The following is a 16,916-nucleotide window of genomic DNA, read 5'->3' as shown; positions in this document are numbered from 1 at the left end:
CTGGGAAGGTGGCTCAGTGGTAGAGGGCTTGCCTTGCATTCATGAGGCCCTGGGTTCAATTCCACAGCACCACAAAAGCAAAACAAAAAAGCCAGAAGTGGTGTTGTGGCTCAAGTTGTAGAGTGCTAGCCTTGAACTGAAGACCTCAGGGCAGTGCCCAGGCCCAGAGTTCAGGCCCCACAACCGAAAAAAAATTAAAAGAATAAAGAAATAAGACAAAATTACATAAAAGTGAGCATGTAAAAATTTTGGATAGAGATCACAAAGATAAAGAATATTTTTCTAGAGTTTGTATTAGATTTAGAATTTTTAAATCTATAAATTTGGGTGCTTGAAATTTTTTTAAAACATCTTTTTACTGGGGCTGGGAAGGTGGCTCAGTGGTACAGCACTTGCCTTGCATGCCTGAGGCCCTGTGTTCGATTCATCAGCACCACATAAGCAAAAGAAAAAAGCCGGAAGTGGCGCTGTGGCTCAAGTGGTAGAACACTAGCCTTGAGCTGAGGAGCTGAGGGACAACACCCAAGCCCAGAGTTCAGGCTCCAGGTCCGGACCCCCCACCAAAAAAAAAAAAAAATCTTTTTCCTTCTTTCTTTTGACCTCAGGTGATTGGTCAATTTTGAGATTTCAAATGTGTTTCTAAAACGGCATCATTATTGTAGTATCACATTGTAATGGATTAATGTTTTCAAACCTGACATTTCATCAATGCTATTTAAATTCTAGGTTCCCAATATAGATTGTATTCTGTAGAATCTAAAGTAGCAGCTATTCTATAGGTTTCAAGGTAAATCTTTACCACAAAAGCCACACACTAAATACCTCCTGTTAAATAACGTAAATTCTTTTTTTTGAGGGGGGTTCCGGTGGTGGGGCCTGAACTCTGGGCCTGGGCGCTGTCCCTCAGACCTTCAGCTCAAGGCTAGTGCCCTACCACTTGAGCCACAGCGCCACTTCCGGCTTTTTTTCTTTTTCTTATGTGGTGCCAGGGAATCGAACTCAGGGCCTCATGCATGCAAGGCAAGCGCTCTACTACTGAGCCACATTCCCAGACCCTAAATAATGTAAATTCTTGAACCTAGGTATTTTAATACCTGATCTAGTATCTTCCTTTCTGGTATCTTATTCTTGCAGGCAAAATATATTATCATAAACAGCTTGAAACATTTTTTTGTTGCTCAAAATGAATTTGTCATGTGTGCTAATGCAGGATATAATTAAAAATTCAGTCCTCAGTTATATTAGCAAAATATCAAGAAGACAGTGAAATGAGTGAAAAGTCTTGTTTTAATAGTATGTAAGGAATACTGTATAGATAGTATAATAAAGCAAATATATATTTTCCAGTTCTGGGGCTTTTTTTAAATTTTAATTTTATTTTATTTGAGAACATACTGTACAGAGGGGTTACAATTACATGGGCAGGATAATGCATACATTTCTTACCAAGCATTGCAGCCTCATCCTTTGTTTACCCTTCACCTCCCTTCCCAGCATCCCCCTCCCCCCCCACCCAATCATACCCCCCTCCCCCCCCCACCGACATTGAAAAGCTGGTTTTGACATGACATTTTGTACTTCTCATTGTTGCAACAGGTCCACCTGAATCCTTAAACGACTTGTTTGTCCCCATCTCCTCCACATGTTATACTGACATCAAATATAGTGAAAGCGGGGGTTACACTGTGGGGGAGGGACATACAAAGCAACAAAGTAATAATCTTATAAATGTGTTAGAAACACATGCATGAAAGAAATGAAAACATTAAAATACATATTTAAGGGTTCATTTTCCTAACATCACATTATCTGACCTTTTCCACTTGACTCATACCTATACTAGATATTGCAAATAAGGGAAACCATGGGACCTATGTTTCTTTGGGCCTGGCTTACTTCACTTAATATAATTTTTTCCAAACATTTCCATTTCCTAACAAATGGGGCAATGTCATTCTTTCTGATGGAGGCATAGAATTCCATTGTGTATATATACCACATTTTCTTGATCCATTCATCTACTGAGGGGCATCTGGGTTGGTTCCATATCTTAGCTATGGTAAATAATGCTGCAATAAACATAGTTGTGCTGGTAGCTTTAGTGTGGTCTTGTTTGTAAACATTTGGGTAAATGCCCAAAAGTGGGATTGCTGGATCATAGGGGAGATCTATGTGAAGTCTTTTGAGGAACCTCCATACTGCTTTCCAAAGTGGTTGAACAAGTTTACATTCCCACCAACAATGAAGTAAGGTTCCTTTCTGTCCACATCCCCTCCAGCATCTGTTGTTGTTAGAGTTCTTGACTTTTGCTGTTCTAACTGGAGTGAGGTGATATCTCAATGTTGTTTTGATTTGCATTTCTTTTATGGCTAGGGATGTTGAACATTTCTTCATGTGTCTATTGGCCATCCTTCTTTCTTCTTCAGAGAAGCTTCTCTTTAAGTCTTTTGCCCACTTATTTATTGGGCAGTTGTTTCTTTGAGGATTTGTTGTTGTGTGGTTTAATTTTTTGAGTTCCAAGTATATTTTAGATATGAGACCCTTGTCCGTTGTATGGCTAGTAAAGATCTTCTCCCAATCTGTGGGCTTTCTATTGATCTTGCTAGCTATGTCGTTTGCCCTGCAGAAGCTCTGCAACCTTATGCAATCCCATTTGTCCAACCTTTCTTTGATTTGTTGTGCTTCCGGGTCTCTATTCAGAAAATTTCGGCCTGAGCCAAGGAGACCTAGGGTTTCTCCTATTCCATCCTGTAATGTTTTCAGAGTGTCTGCTTTGAGTTCAAGGTCTTTGATCCATTTGGAGTTGATTCTGGTGCAGGGTGATATATAAGGATCTAGCTTTAGTTTTCTACATGTAGTAAACCAATTTTGCCAGCACCATTTACTGAAGAGGCTGTCTTTCTTCCATTCTATTGTTTTAGCTCCCTTATCAAAGATTAGATGGCTATAGGTCTGTAGGTTCATTTCTGGGTTTTCAATTCTATTCCATTGGTCCTGAGGTCTGTTCTTATGCCAATACCAAGCTGTTTTGATTACTATGGCTTTATAGTAGAGTTTGAAATTTGGTATTGATATTCCTCCAGCAGTGTTCTTTCCGTTGAGGAGCGTTTTTGCTATTCGGGGTCTTTTATTGTTCCATATGAATTTTTGGATTGCCTCTTCTATTTCCTTGAAGAATGAGGGTGAAATTTTGATAGGTATCGCGTTGAATTTGTAGATAGCCTTGGGAAGTATTGCCATTTTCAAGAGGTTAATCTTGCCAATCCAGGAGCATGGGAGGTTTTGCCATTTTTTAAATTCTGTGTTGATTTCCTTTTTCAAGATTTTAAAGTTTTCATCATAGAGGTCCTTCACTTCTTTGGTTAAGTTAATTCCTAGGTATTTTATTTTTTGTGGGGCTATTACAAATGGAGTTGCTTTCCTAATTTCAGCCACACTTTTCTCATTGTTGGCATACAGAAAAGCCATTGATTTTGGGGGGTTAATTTTATACCCTGGTACTTTGCCAAAGTTTTGAATCAGCTTGAGTAATTTGGGAGTGGAGTCTATGGGATTCTTTAAATACAAGATCATGTCATCTGAAAAGAGGGAGAGTTTTATTTCTTCTTTCCCTATTTGGATCCCCTTTATGTCTGCATCTTGTCTTATTGCTGTAGCTAGGCATTCTAATACTAGATTGAAGAGAAGTGGAGAGAGTGGGCATCCTTGTCTTGTTCCTGAGTTAAGAGGAAATGGCTTTAGTTTTTCACCATTGAATATAATGCTGGCTGTAGGTTTGTCATATACAGCCTTTATTGTATTGAGGAATGTTCCATGGATTCCTAATTTTTCCAGAACCTTTATCATAAAGGGGTGTTGGATCTTGTCGAATGCTTTTACTGCATCTATTGAGATAACCATGTGGTTCTTATTCTTGCTCCTGTTGATGTGATGAATAATATTACTTGATTTGTGTATATTGAACCAGCTTTGCATCCCTGAAATGAATCCTGTTTGATCATTGTGTATGATTTTTTGGATGAATTGTTGAAGTCGATTGGCCAAAATTTTGTTGAGAAGTTTTGCATCAATGGTCATCAAAGAAATGGGTCTATAGTTCTCCCTGCCTGGTTTTGGGATGAGGGTTGTGATAGCTTCATTGAATGTGTTCGGTAGTGAGCTTTTCTTTCAATTTCATTGAAGAGTTGGAGGAGTATTGGTGTGAGCTCTGCTTTGAAGGCCTTGTAAAATTCCGCTGTAAAACCATCTGGTCCTGGACTTTTCTTAGCTGGGAGGTCTCTTATTGCTGTTTCTATTTCAATGCTTGATATGGGCCTGTTAAGCTGGTTTAACTCATCTTGGTTTAGTTTTGGCATGTCAATATTTGCTAGGAAAAGGTCCATTTCTGTCAAGTTCTCAAACTTATTAGCATAAAGTTTTGAGAAGTATTCCCTTATAATGTTCTGAATCTTGGTTGTTTCCATGGTGATGTTTCCATTCTCATCTCTGAGTTTATTAATTTGGGTGTGTTCTCTCCTTTTTCTGATAAGGTTTGCTAAGGGTCTGTCAATTTTGTTAAGTTTTTCGAAGAACCAACTCTTTGTTTTGTTGATTCTTTCTATAGATTTTTTGGATTCTAATTCATTTAATTCTGATTTAATTTTGATTATTTCTTTCCATCTACTGGATTGGGGTTTATCTTGCTGCTCTTTTTCAAGGAGGTTTAGATGTTTCATTAAATTGTTAGTTTCAGATCTCTCCAATTTGTTGATGTAGGAGCTCAGAGCTATAAACTTGCCTCTGAGTACTGCCTTTGCTGTGTCCCAGAGGAGCTGGTAATTTGTGTGTTCATTTTTGTTGAATAGCATGAACATTTGAGTTTCCTTTCTAATCTCTTCCATGACCCACTCATGATTCAGCAGTGTGTTGTTCAGCCTCCATGTGATACCGGACTTACTTTGATGGCTTTTGGTGTTGAGTTCTAATTTTATTCCCTTGTGGTCAGAGAGAATGCAAGGTATAACCTCAATGTTTCTGAATTTAGACAAGTTTGCTTTGTGGCCTAAAATGTGGTCTATTTTAGAAAACGTTCCGTGTGCTGCTGAGAAGAACGTGTATTCTGATGCTGCTGGGTGAAATGTTCGGTAAATGTCTGTTAAGTCTAGTTGATCTATGCAGCTGTTTAGATCTGCGCTTTCTCTGTTGAGTTTTTGCCAAGTTGATCTATCTAGTGGGGAGAGTGGTGTGTTAAAATCCCCAACAATTAATGTCTTTGGATCTATATGGGATTTGAGGGAACGTAGTGTTTCTTTGATAAATTTGGGTGCTCCATTGTTTGGCGAATAGATATTTAGAATTGTAATATCCTCCTGAAAGAGAGATCCCTTAATTAGTATGTAGCCACCTTCTTTATCTCTTCTCACGAATTTTAATTTGAAGTCTATTTTATCTGATATTAGGATTGCAACTCCCCCGTGTTTATGAGGGACGTTGGCTTGGTAGATTTTGTTCCAGCCTTTAACATTGAAAATGTGTTTGTTTTTACGGGCAAGATGTGACTCCTGCAGGCAGCAGATAGAAGGGTCTTGTTTTTTAATCCAACTAGACAGTCTATGTCGCTTAATTGGAGAGTTCAGTCCGTTAACGTTAAGAGATAGGACTGAGAGGTATTTGGGAGTTCCTGCTATGTTATCCACCTTCTTGGGGGCTGCGAAAACTGGGTTCTTCCTAAGGTTCTTGGATTCTCAGTTTGGGTGCAGTTTCTTGGCCTTTGTTGCAGTCTTGTTGGTTTTCTATGTGTAGGACATCTTTAAGAATCTTTTGTAGGGCTGGTTTGGTGGAGATGTATTGTTTCAATTTTTCTTTGCTATGGAAGGTTTTTATTTGGCCTTCAGTTATGAAAGAGAGTTTAGCTGGGTACAGTATTCTTGGTTGATAGTTGTTTGTTTTTAGGGCATGGCATATGTCATTCCAGGCTCTTCTTGCTTTGATTGTCTCTGCTGAGAAATCTGAGGTAATTCTAATTGGTTTCCCTTTATAGGTGATTAACCTTTTCTCCTTGACAGCTTTAAGGATCTTTTCCTTGGTCTGGGTTGATCCTGTGTGGATTATAATGTGATGGTGGGATGTCCTATTCTGGTCTGGTCTATTTGGGGTTCTAAAAGCTTCTTGTATCTGAATAGGCCTATCTTTTTGTATGTTTGGGAAGTTCTCTGCTAGGATCCTGTTAAACAAATTTCCTAGACCATTAACTTCTGTTTCTAGGTGCTCCTCTACACCCATTATCCTTAGATTAGGCCTTCTGATGTTGTCTGCCAGGTGTTGGATAGACCTATCATATTTCTTGGACTTGTCTTGGATGGTTGTATGTTCTTTCTCTATAATATCTAGGCTGTCTTCAATCCCTGAGATTCGATCTTCTGCATGGTCTAACCTGCTGTCAAGACTCTCTACTTTGTTTTTTATCTCTTTTCCTTCTAATTGGTCAGCTTTGATGGCTTCAAGTTCTTTGTTGAAGCTCTGTTTTAGGTCTTGTATGAATTTCTTTGCTTCCTTAATTTGGTGTTCAGTGTTTGTTCTCAAATCACTTAGTTGATTGGTTATGGTTTCTTTGGACTCCCATTCCTTCTGTTGGGTTCCATTCAGTATTCCCTTTGTGGTCTCCCTGACTTCCTTCAGCTCTTTGTTAATGGATTCCATGAATGCCTTTAGTGATCTTTGTGTATTCTCTACCTGGTCTCTCAATTCCTGAATTACTCTTTTATTAGCTTCCTCCCGTCTGTGGGATTCCTGCAGTTCTCTTTCCTCCTGTTCGTGGGATTCCTGTAGTTCTCTTTGAGTGTTCTCAGCCTGCTCACGCCATTCCTCCCTTTCTCTTTGAGTATTCTCAATTGTTTACGCAAGCCTGTATCAGTTTTTGAGTAGCTTCCTCACGCTTATGATATTCCTGTATAAACTTCTGGGATGCCTCCTCTCTCTCCCTATCACGCTCATACAGAGTCCTTTGTACATTGTCAAACTTCTCATTTATCATGTTTGCTAGTAGTTTTTGTAGAGCTATTTGGGAACTCTCCTCTGGATTATTCTTTATCTCTTCTAATCCCTGATTATCAAGATTGGGAATTGTGATACCCGAATTTGCCATTTTTCTTGTGTTTTTCCGGCTTACTCTGCCCATTTGAGATGAAGATAGCACCAGTTTTGTGCTAGTACACTATCTTAAGGCAACAATCAACCAAAGTTTGCATTTGTACAGTCAATAGTCTACAGATACAATCTAGTTCAACAGATACATCTATTCAGCATCAAACAACTATATGTTAAAGGACTTGGAACCGCAGAAAAGAATTTGGAAAACCAGAAATTATTAGGATTAGGGAGAGATGTGGGTAAAAAATAGGAATAGATTCTTGTGGGGAGGCACAGGGAGAGTTAACTATGTTCTAATCACAATGCAGAAATGGGTTGGGTAGGATGCAAGTAGAGAGAGAGAGAAAAAGAAGAGACGGAAAGGGGAATGAAAAGAGACCAGAAAATAAAATAGAAACGTAAAAATTAATGTTATTATAGAGATTAAAAGACTGTCTATTTAGAGAGGAATGTGAATATGTTGAGAGAAAAGGAGGGACATAGAGGAGATGTGAAAAACTTTAAGGATGGGAAAGGGAGAAGAAAAGATCAGAAGTTCAGTAGAGCTAGACAAAAAACAAAAAGATAATTAAGAAAGAAAGAAAAAGAGAAAGAAGACAAGAAAAGAAAGGAAAACGCTCATTCACATATTCCTAAAATAAAAATTATAAGAGGAGAAAAAAAAAGTTACTGGAAAACAAATATTTTTTCAGAAGAGGCAAAAATTAAAGATTAATAAAAGTTTTAGAAGAGAAAAAAAAATTATATATATATATATATGGTAACAAAAAACAAAAAACAAACAAAAAAAAGAAAAGAAGAAAAAAAAAAGAAAAAAAAAGTCTTTTGATTTTTTTTTTTTTTGGGAGGGAAGGGTGGGAAGAATCGTGTATCTCCCTTTTGTCTGTAACCAGTCTCTTGTTGGAGTCTCTGGTCAGCTTGAGGTCCTGTGGCTTGATTGGTTTCTTAAGTCGGTTTATTGGAAGAGGCAGAAAAATGCTCTGCTTTACCCAAGATTTTGAGATCCCCCTCCCAGGTTAGTTTTCTGGGAGGGTGATCTGCTTTGAGAATCACAAAAGAGGGGGATGCGGTGATGAGGCTAGGTTCTGGGTAGAGTTGAAGCCTTTCAACAAACAGTAGCTTTTCCCTGGGGCTATTTCAGTTCTGGGTCTTGAAGTCAGAGCCTGGATGCTGTCCCTGAGCCTTTTTGCTCAAGACTAGTACTCTTCCACTTGAGGTACACACTTCTGTTTTTTTGGGGGGATAGTTAATTGGAGATGAGTCTCATGGACTTTGCTGCCCATGTTGGCTTAGACCCATGATCCTCATATCTCAGCCTCCAGAGTAGCTAGGATTGCACAGGTGAGCCATTGACATCCAGAACCTAAAGCAAATACATTTTTTTTCAAAACATTGGTGGTACTGGGTTTGGACGCATGTGCTTGCTTAGCTGGTGTGCTACCACTTGAGCTTATTTCCAGGCCAGCCTTTTGCTGGTTGATTTGAAGATGGAATGTCACAGACCTTTCTGCTCAGGCTGGGCTCTAACTAAGATCCTACAGATCATAGTAGCTAAGATTAGAGGCATTAGCTACCAGTACGCAGCTCAAAACAATAACTTAATGTCTAAGAATAATGCTTAACTTTTTTGTGGATTTAATCACAATCACTAATTGATAGTAAATTGAAAGACCCTTTCTTATGTGGGTAGCACTTTTTCCAGAAATACCCTCACAAACATACCCCAATATTGCTTGACCGATTGTTTGGACTCCCCGTAATCTAATCAAGTTGGCACATAAAATTAACCATCTTGAGCATGTAAATAGTTCTCTGCATCAATGATGCATGACCAAAAAAAGACCATATTCATTTAATAAATTTATAGCAATTTAAATATAGACCTAAAAAATGAATGATGAACCCAATGCATAAAAGATTATTGTGAAAAGTACATGGAAGAAAAAATATTTACCTTGAAATATCAAAATAATTTCAAAAGTAAACATTCAAAAATTAGTCTTCAGCGCTAATGGCATGGTTTGAGTATAAAATTCCTGCCTAAAAAGTTCAAGGCTCTGAATTCATTGTTAAAACCCTAGTACTCTAGCTAAAATGAAGTCTTCCAGAGTAATTAATTGTCTATAGTAGTGGATTCTGCTGTGTTGTACATACATACTTTGGGGATGTGTTACTGGGGCTTTAACTCAGAACTTAAATACAAACTTCACTCTTGCTTAGCTTTCTTGATCACAGTTAGTAGTACTCTACCCATTGTGGTATGACTCCATTCCAGCATTTTGCTGATTAATTGGAGAGGGAGTCTTGCTGACTTTAAACTGTGATACTTCAGGTCTCAGCCTATTTGAGTAGATAAGATTACACAGGTGTTCTACTCACTGGTATGCATAATATTTAAAATCAGTCTATTTACTTTTATTTACCTTAATCTACAATGTTCAGTAACTTTCAATAGTTTCATAAAGCAGCAACTCATAAGTGACCATCAGAAAATGCAATATGTAGCTATGGGTGATAATAGCCATTTATATTAACTTTTACTCTTTCAGATACATCATCATGTTGATAAACTATTCTGTTGTCCACATTAGCATTGGGTGGGTCTTACAAATTGAGATGTGTCCTCATCCTACCTTTTTCCTCTTTCTCTTTTTTCTTTTCTCTTTTGCTTTTATTCCACTGGAGAACAAAGAGAAAGAGTAAAATATGTTTTTTTTTTAAAAATCATATTAACACTTTCTCATTACCAATAGGGTTTTGTTGTCACTTGGAAAGGCAGATGAACTACAGAATAGAATGCTGTAGATATCATATTGGAAGCTTCTATTTGGATCAGACTTTACATCTCATTGTGTAGGACATCAAATTATATGTTGAGTATGCTTTTCCACCGGAGAGATTTCAGCTCCCCATAAGATCACATTGAAAATAATAGAATGCATATGAAATAATTTAGTAAAGTGCAATGTATTAATGACAGCAGCACAAATAGCATTATTTTCTCTCATTGAAAATATTTTCAGCCAGATATGTGGCACAGTAAGAGTATCTTTTTTCTCTTGATTACTTGCCATAATCACAAATGGGTTCCTTTTCTAAATTGTCAGGTTACTTTGGAATAAGATGGTTTCAAATCTTCTTTATTGGGCCATAAAACTTCTTGATGGCAGTGTATATAAGTTTGTTGTTAGGCTCATTCAGTTCTACAATTACTAAACTAAGGAGGTGATGGAGTGATTTGATTTACCTATAGCCACAAAATATTTAGAGGCTGTATTAAGGTTACCCCTAGTAGAAATGCTTATATCCATTTCAGAACCATATTGTATTGCATTTCTTCTTGAGATATTCACTGTGAAAATGTTATAAATGATCATGTTTTCAAAGAAAAAAATAGAAAAAATTTGCAAACTAGAAAAATATGGTGGTATTGTTTTGGTGAAAAATTGAAACAGTTGTGAAACTTGATAACATTATTACAGAAGGGAAAGTTGAGGTATAATATATAAAATATGCATGAAATGGAGCACCATTTCATGGAAGTGTTGAAGAAACATTCAAAACAATCATTTTTACATTATCTTCATTTCTTTGCTTGTTAAGTAGAATTGGGATTTGTACTCAGGGTGTCTAGCTTCCTAGACAGGCAACTCTACTACTTGAACCATGTCATAGCTCTTTTTGCTTTAGTTTACAGGTAGGGTCTCTCCATTTTTAACTGAGCCAGACTAAGAATGTGATGATCCTTCTCTTTCATCCCCCAAATTGCTGATATTATCAGCATGTGCCATTATACCTGCTGTTTCTTGAGATGTAACCAAGCTAACTTTTTGCCTGTGCTGGCATCTAACTGCCATCCTCCTGATCCACACCCAGTGTAAATGGAATCACATATGTGAGCCACTACATCTGTCTATTGATTGTCTTGAATGTGTAGGATGTACCATAAAAGGATATATTTCAATTCTCCAATAGATAATTCTTTAGTATTAATATCTATTTTTTCTTTTAATAAGTCTAGTTGCTGTGTCAAATGTGGAGCCAAAGTTAACTTTTCCAGTCCTTCAAAATATTCCATCTTAAAAATGCTCAGCCGTTCTTTTAAGGCTTTTGACTCAAAAATAGTTTAGATAGTGCTGGAGTCTGAAGTTGCTGTCATAAGAAAGAGCTGGAAGAAAAAGCCCTGCTATTAGATATGACATTCTAACAGCACATGACATTCTACTGTACCAAATATAATCAATAATTTATACAATGTGGAAGAATATATTGTCCATATGCATTTAATATTTATTGATTCAGTCACTGTAGTTCTTAAGGGTATTCCTTGTATTTCATAAACATTTCCTAGTGGACACATTTGGCTTCTCAGTTTGGAAGTCTTTTATACACTAGTCATGGGTAGCCCAAAGCAACTATTGAGTATATAAATTCACATATCCATCTTTGTGACTTTTTAGAAGTTTGACAAAGTGATATTCTCGTAGGCTTCTTTTGTTAAAAATTTTTTTAATTAATAAGTTTTTTATTGTGAAAATACCATATATAGGGGTTACAATGACATGAGCAAGGTAATGAATACATTTCTTATCAAGCATTATTGTCTCCTCCTTTGTTTCCCCTTACCATCCATGCCCTCCCATACCCTCCTCCCAGCCAAAGTTGTGAAATTTGTTTTTTCCACATAGCATCTTGTATATTGTTGCAATGGGTCCACCTGTATCCCAGGGAAAAAACAATTGCTAAAAAGTTTTAAAGTGCAAAGTTTCAATAGTTGGTCTTTCTTCCCTAGGACAATTTCACTGAGGTGATTAAGAATCAAGAATTCCTCCTGCTTCCAGCTAATGAAATTTCAAAACTTCTATGCAGTGATGATATTAATGTGCCTGATGAAGAAACCATTTTACATGCTCTGATGCAGTGGGTAGGCCACGATACTCAGACTAGGCAACAAGACCTGGCGATGCTCCTTTCTTACATCAGACTGCCACTACTCCGGCCGCAGGTATGGAACTTTATCTGGATCATAGAAATTAAAGCTCTACCTATGTACTTATTCAGCTGTCCAATGCATCCTATGAAACCATAGATTTCCCTTGATTCTGCACTGATGCAGTAGTATAATATGGACTGCCATACTGGAGACAGCAAATCCATCCAGAGCTGTGACAACAGTTATCCTAAAAGAATTACAGGCCTATGTAATTTTAAACCCAAGATTCTAAACCTAGAATTCATAGATGAGCTTCAGAATATACAAGGATTTTATATATTGTAAACTTGTACATGTTGTGGTACTTGCAAGAGAGTCTAAGTGACATACCTGTTCTCTGAGAAAAGGTATGTATGAGGCAGCAGCATGACATCACTTGAAGGATTGTTAGGAATATAATTTCTCAGGCCCTGATTCAAATGCACTTAAGCAATGTCTGCAAGTCAGGCTGAGGAGTATGTTTTAACAAGTACACCAGATAATTTTTATGCAACCCCAAATTTGAGATAAATTGATATAATGTATTGGAAATCCTCACATTTACACTCACTTATTTATTTGATATTCTTGCAGCAGTTATTCTTTGGAAGGTCTGTTTTCTTGATTTGTTTTATGGTAATGAGATTTAAACTCAAGAGTCTCATGCTTGCTAGTCAGGTGCTCTACCATTGGAGCCATGCTCCTAGACCATTTTACTTTAGTTTGTCTTCACACAGGATCCTCCTTTTTTGCCTAAGCCTGCTTGGACCATGATCCCTCTATACTTCCTGCATAGCTGGGATAACAAACATGCACAATCACATCTAGCTTCTTTTTATTGGTTGACATATGCTCTTGTGAACTTTTCAGTTTCTAATCATGAGCTAATCTCCACCTCTCACATAGCTAGAATTACAATCGTGGGCTCCCATGCGTGGCTTGAATTTGCAACTCACACACCCAACCAATGGTACTTTTGTCTTTTTACCTATGAGAATGGCTTTTTCCTAGCTTTCAGGTTATGATCTTTTCTTGAGGATGTATTTGATTGGCAATGACATGCAAGTGTAGACTTTAAAAAATCAATTTAAAACTTACTTTAAACTAATAATTTTGGAAATGAACTGTGACAAGAGCATGGTGATAAATATTTCTACAAAGCAGTTAAATATTAAGCTAAAGCCGGGCGCTGGTGGCTCACGCCTGTAATCCTAGCTACTCAGGAGGCTGAGATCTGAGGATCGCGGTTCAAAGCCAGCCCGGGCGGGAGAGACTGTGAGACTCCTATCTCCAATAAACCACCAGAAAACCGGAAGTGGCGCTGTAGCTCAAGTGGTAGAGCGCTTGCCTTGAGCTGAAGAGCTGAGGGACAACGCCCAGGCCCAGAGTTCAAGCCTCACGACCGACCAAAAAAAAAAAAAAAAAATTAAGCTAACAAGGTGGATGAAGCAAGTTAAGTAATGTCAAAATGGATTATTCACAACTATAAAAAATAAACCTGTTGAAATTGTTTTCGGAAAAGAGAAATTGGATAGGAGGAAAAGGGAATAAGATTGATTGGAACACGTTGTAAACAAACATGGAAATGTACCAATGAAATCACCTGTATAATGAATGTAAGCAAATGAAAAATGAAAGTATTTTATATCTTAGTCTTCAAACCTATTTCCAACCACAGAGACAATAAATAATTCCCTAGGGTTTCATCAGGCCATCAGTAATCCATCAGTGATTATAGGTGGTGTGATAAACCATCTGAAGATGATGGTGTAGAGTAAGAAACCTCAGAGAGGTTTCATAGGGTGACATTCATACTACCACTCTGACAAACTTGCTCCATGTCCTGTCATACTGTGGAACCCAAACCAGGAGAAAACCAGTCTCAGATGCCCCTTGACAATATTCTGAAGCATCCTCTTTACTTCTTTCTACCTCATCTCAGGACAAAATATACTTTGTCAACTTTCATCAGTGCATTATGATGTTATTTTATGCCAGATAATGATTTTTACCATTTACTTTTGATGAGATCTTGGCTGGCTGGAAAACAAAACATATATTTCCTTACCTGATTCAAAGTATGTACTTTCAGAATGTTCCATAGAAGTGATGCCATCTCCTCGGGTGAGACTATTTTAACAAAGCCTGTTTGCATGCCCACTAGCACTATACTGCCTCCAATCCTCCAAAAGTTCACTGCTTGAATGAACTATGTGCAGTAGACTAGGAGCTGCTTTCTTTGGGCAGACACAACTAGTCTCTTGGATTTGTTTTCAAGTGGTGGGTTCTTGATATAAATGGATGGCATGATTTTTTCTCAGTTGCTTGCAGATCTTGAAAACAGTTCCATGTTTACTGGTAACCTTACCTGCCAGAAGCTCCTAATGGAAGCTATGAAGTATCATCTTTTGCCTGAGAGAAGACCTTTGATGCAAAGCCCTCGAACAAAACCTAGAAAATCAACAGTGGGTGCACTTTATGCTTTAGGGGGCATGGATGCAATGAAAGGTAAAAAGGAAAAATCAATAGTTTAACCAAATGAATATCATCAAGAGGTTCAAATATGTATTAAATGAGGGAACTAGCCAGGGAGTGGGCTGATGAGTGGAAAAGGGAACAGTAGATGCATATAGTCATAATACTCAATATATACATATGAAAAAGGAAGTGGGAAAATTGAGGTGACTGGTTAGGGAAATGGTAAGTGGAAAGGAAGAGAATGGTGGAAGACATGACTGATTGAGATATCCTGTAGACATTAATGGGCATATTAAAGTGTAATCCTCTTGTATAATAATTTGATGATGGAAAATTTGAAGGCAGAAAACTGGAAAAGAAGAGCCACAGGTGTATGTAGAAAAGAAAAACACAAAGGGGCAACTATATATTTTTTTCTATTTTTATTGACTACAAACTGTAATGGATTTCATTATAATATTCATAATCATGCAGCACATTTTGATAGCATTCACTTCCTCTACTGCTCTTTTTATCTTCTCTCCCTCCACCACTCTTTTCTTTATCACAGCATGTTCTCATAGTAAATAAGCCAGTTTTGTGAGAGAGCTAACTCTTATCACCTCTTACAATCCAACCTATCCCTCAGTTTTATTACTTTGTGAAGAAATTCTTCAATACAGTTTCCAAAAGATAGTTTCTAACCACAGGACCTATAAAAAGTTTGTGCAAATGCAGTGATTTTTAAACTTGTAGTACTACCTCAGAAATGTACAAATACAATGAAGTCCTCTAATTTCAAGTCTCCAGACGTGATGTTTTACTGCACTGTGTTGAATAAAATGAATACTGGTAGTGTATTAGTATGTTCCTATGTTTGGTATTTAAATTCAAAGATACTAACTACAAAATCAAAGTACATTTATTTTTAATCTTTTTTTGTTTTATAGTGTCTAGTATCAAAATCAGCAGCTTGCACATGCTAGACAAATCCTTTATCACTGAGCCACATCTCCAGGCCATAGTTTCCGATATATTTTTTAGGTGTAACATACAATTGAGTTTTGGAAGCTTTGTGTTTATTTGGTTTTCTAATGGGTTAGTTTCTATTTTTGTCATTTTCCAGACTTAAAATTTATGTTATTGTTACAGAAGGGTGGGAAATGTCCTGCCCATAGGCCATGTAAGGCCTGTGAAATAATGTCAGGTCATGTACAAGAATTTAATGTGGAGTCCATCACTAGAGAGCCTTTGAGTTTCTACTATATAGAGATACTGGTAAATTGCTTTCTGGGAATTTGCTGACCATAAAAACTGTCAAATTTTGAGTACTTACTCCCTGACTGGGATTTCAAATACATATTTTCTAATTTTCACCATAATGGTATGAGAGGTACATCTTAAATTAGTTAACCCAAATAAAAACATCTAGAAATGGTGGAAATTGAGTTCTTGCCTAAAATCTGTGCTTTTATCCTATACTGCTACTGTTGCAGAAGAAATAACAAGGAGAAATGACACAAACTACCTTTGATGTGGTTGAAAACCTAGGGTGAGTTGGATGCTGATGACTCATGCATGTAATCCTAGCTATTTAGGAGGTTGAGGTCTGAGTATCACAGTTTGCAGCCAGCCCCAGCAGGACTTAGACTCTAAATCTCCAAAGTATTATCCATAAGCTGAAAGTGAAGCTGTGTTGTAAGTGGTAGATTTAGTGCTAGCCTTCAGCAAAAATGCTCAGGGACAGCACCAGGCCCTGAGTTCAAGCGAGAAAAAAATAAACATACCACCCAGGATGAACACTGCACTCAGGATCAACAACAACAGAAAAGAATATTTAAAAAATAAAAATCTACATGATGAAAAGGAAAAAGTAGCATTTACTTATATAAATCAATATGATATTGAGGATACATACCATTTCACATTCTTTCACAAAACTAAAAAAAATCTATGCATATACTTTTTATTTATTTTAAATTTTTCTCAGTTGTGGGGCTTGAACTCAGGTTCTAGGCACTGTCCCTGAGCTCTTTTGCTCAAGGCTAGTACTCTACCACTTTGAGCCACAGTGACACTTCCAGTTTTTGAGTGGTTAATTGGAGACAGGAGTTTAATGGGGAGTTTTCTGCCTGGACTGGCTTTAAATCTCAGCTTCTTGAGTAGCTCAGATTACAAACCTCACGCACCAGCGCCCAGATTACTTTTTTTTAGAATTGGTTTGTTAGTGGGGTTTTTTTGTTGTTGTTTTTGTTGTCTTTTTCTTTTAAGAAATTGTTTGAACTTTCACCTTTGATGCTTAGGAAATAAAGTACTTCATCAGAATTTAATTTCCTTTCTGACTCATACAATAAACTCA

At 37.2% G+C, this 16,916-nt stretch overlaps 1 protein-coding gene across 2 annotated transcripts in view; it reads left to right on the top strand.

The window, feature by feature from the left end:
- Positions 1 to 16,916, top strand: part of Klhl4 (kelch like family member 4) — a 65,563-nt gene that overhangs the window by 32,426 nt on the left and 16,221 nt on the right. For both annotated transcript variants that reach the window (XM_070040106.1, XM_070040107.1), the window contains exons 5-6: positions 11,921 to 12,133; positions 14,422 to 14,608. In XM_070040106.1, the coding sequence (XP_069896207.1) occupies positions 11,921 to 12,133; positions 14,422 to 14,608 (400 nt within the window). The remainder of the gene's footprint in view (positions 1 to 11,920; positions 12,134 to 14,421; positions 14,609 to 16,916) is intronic.

Source organism: Dipodomys merriami, unplaced genomic scaffold (genome assembly GCF_024711535.1).
Source record: "Dipodomys merriami isolate MVZ:Mamm:240054 unplaced genomic scaffold, mDipMer1.0.p SCAF_3, whole genome shotgun sequence".
Lineage (NCBI taxonomy): Eukaryota > Metazoa > Chordata > Mammalia > Rodentia > Heteromyidae > Dipodomys > Dipodomys merriami.
This window is presented reverse-complemented; position numbering and strand designations above follow the sequence as displayed.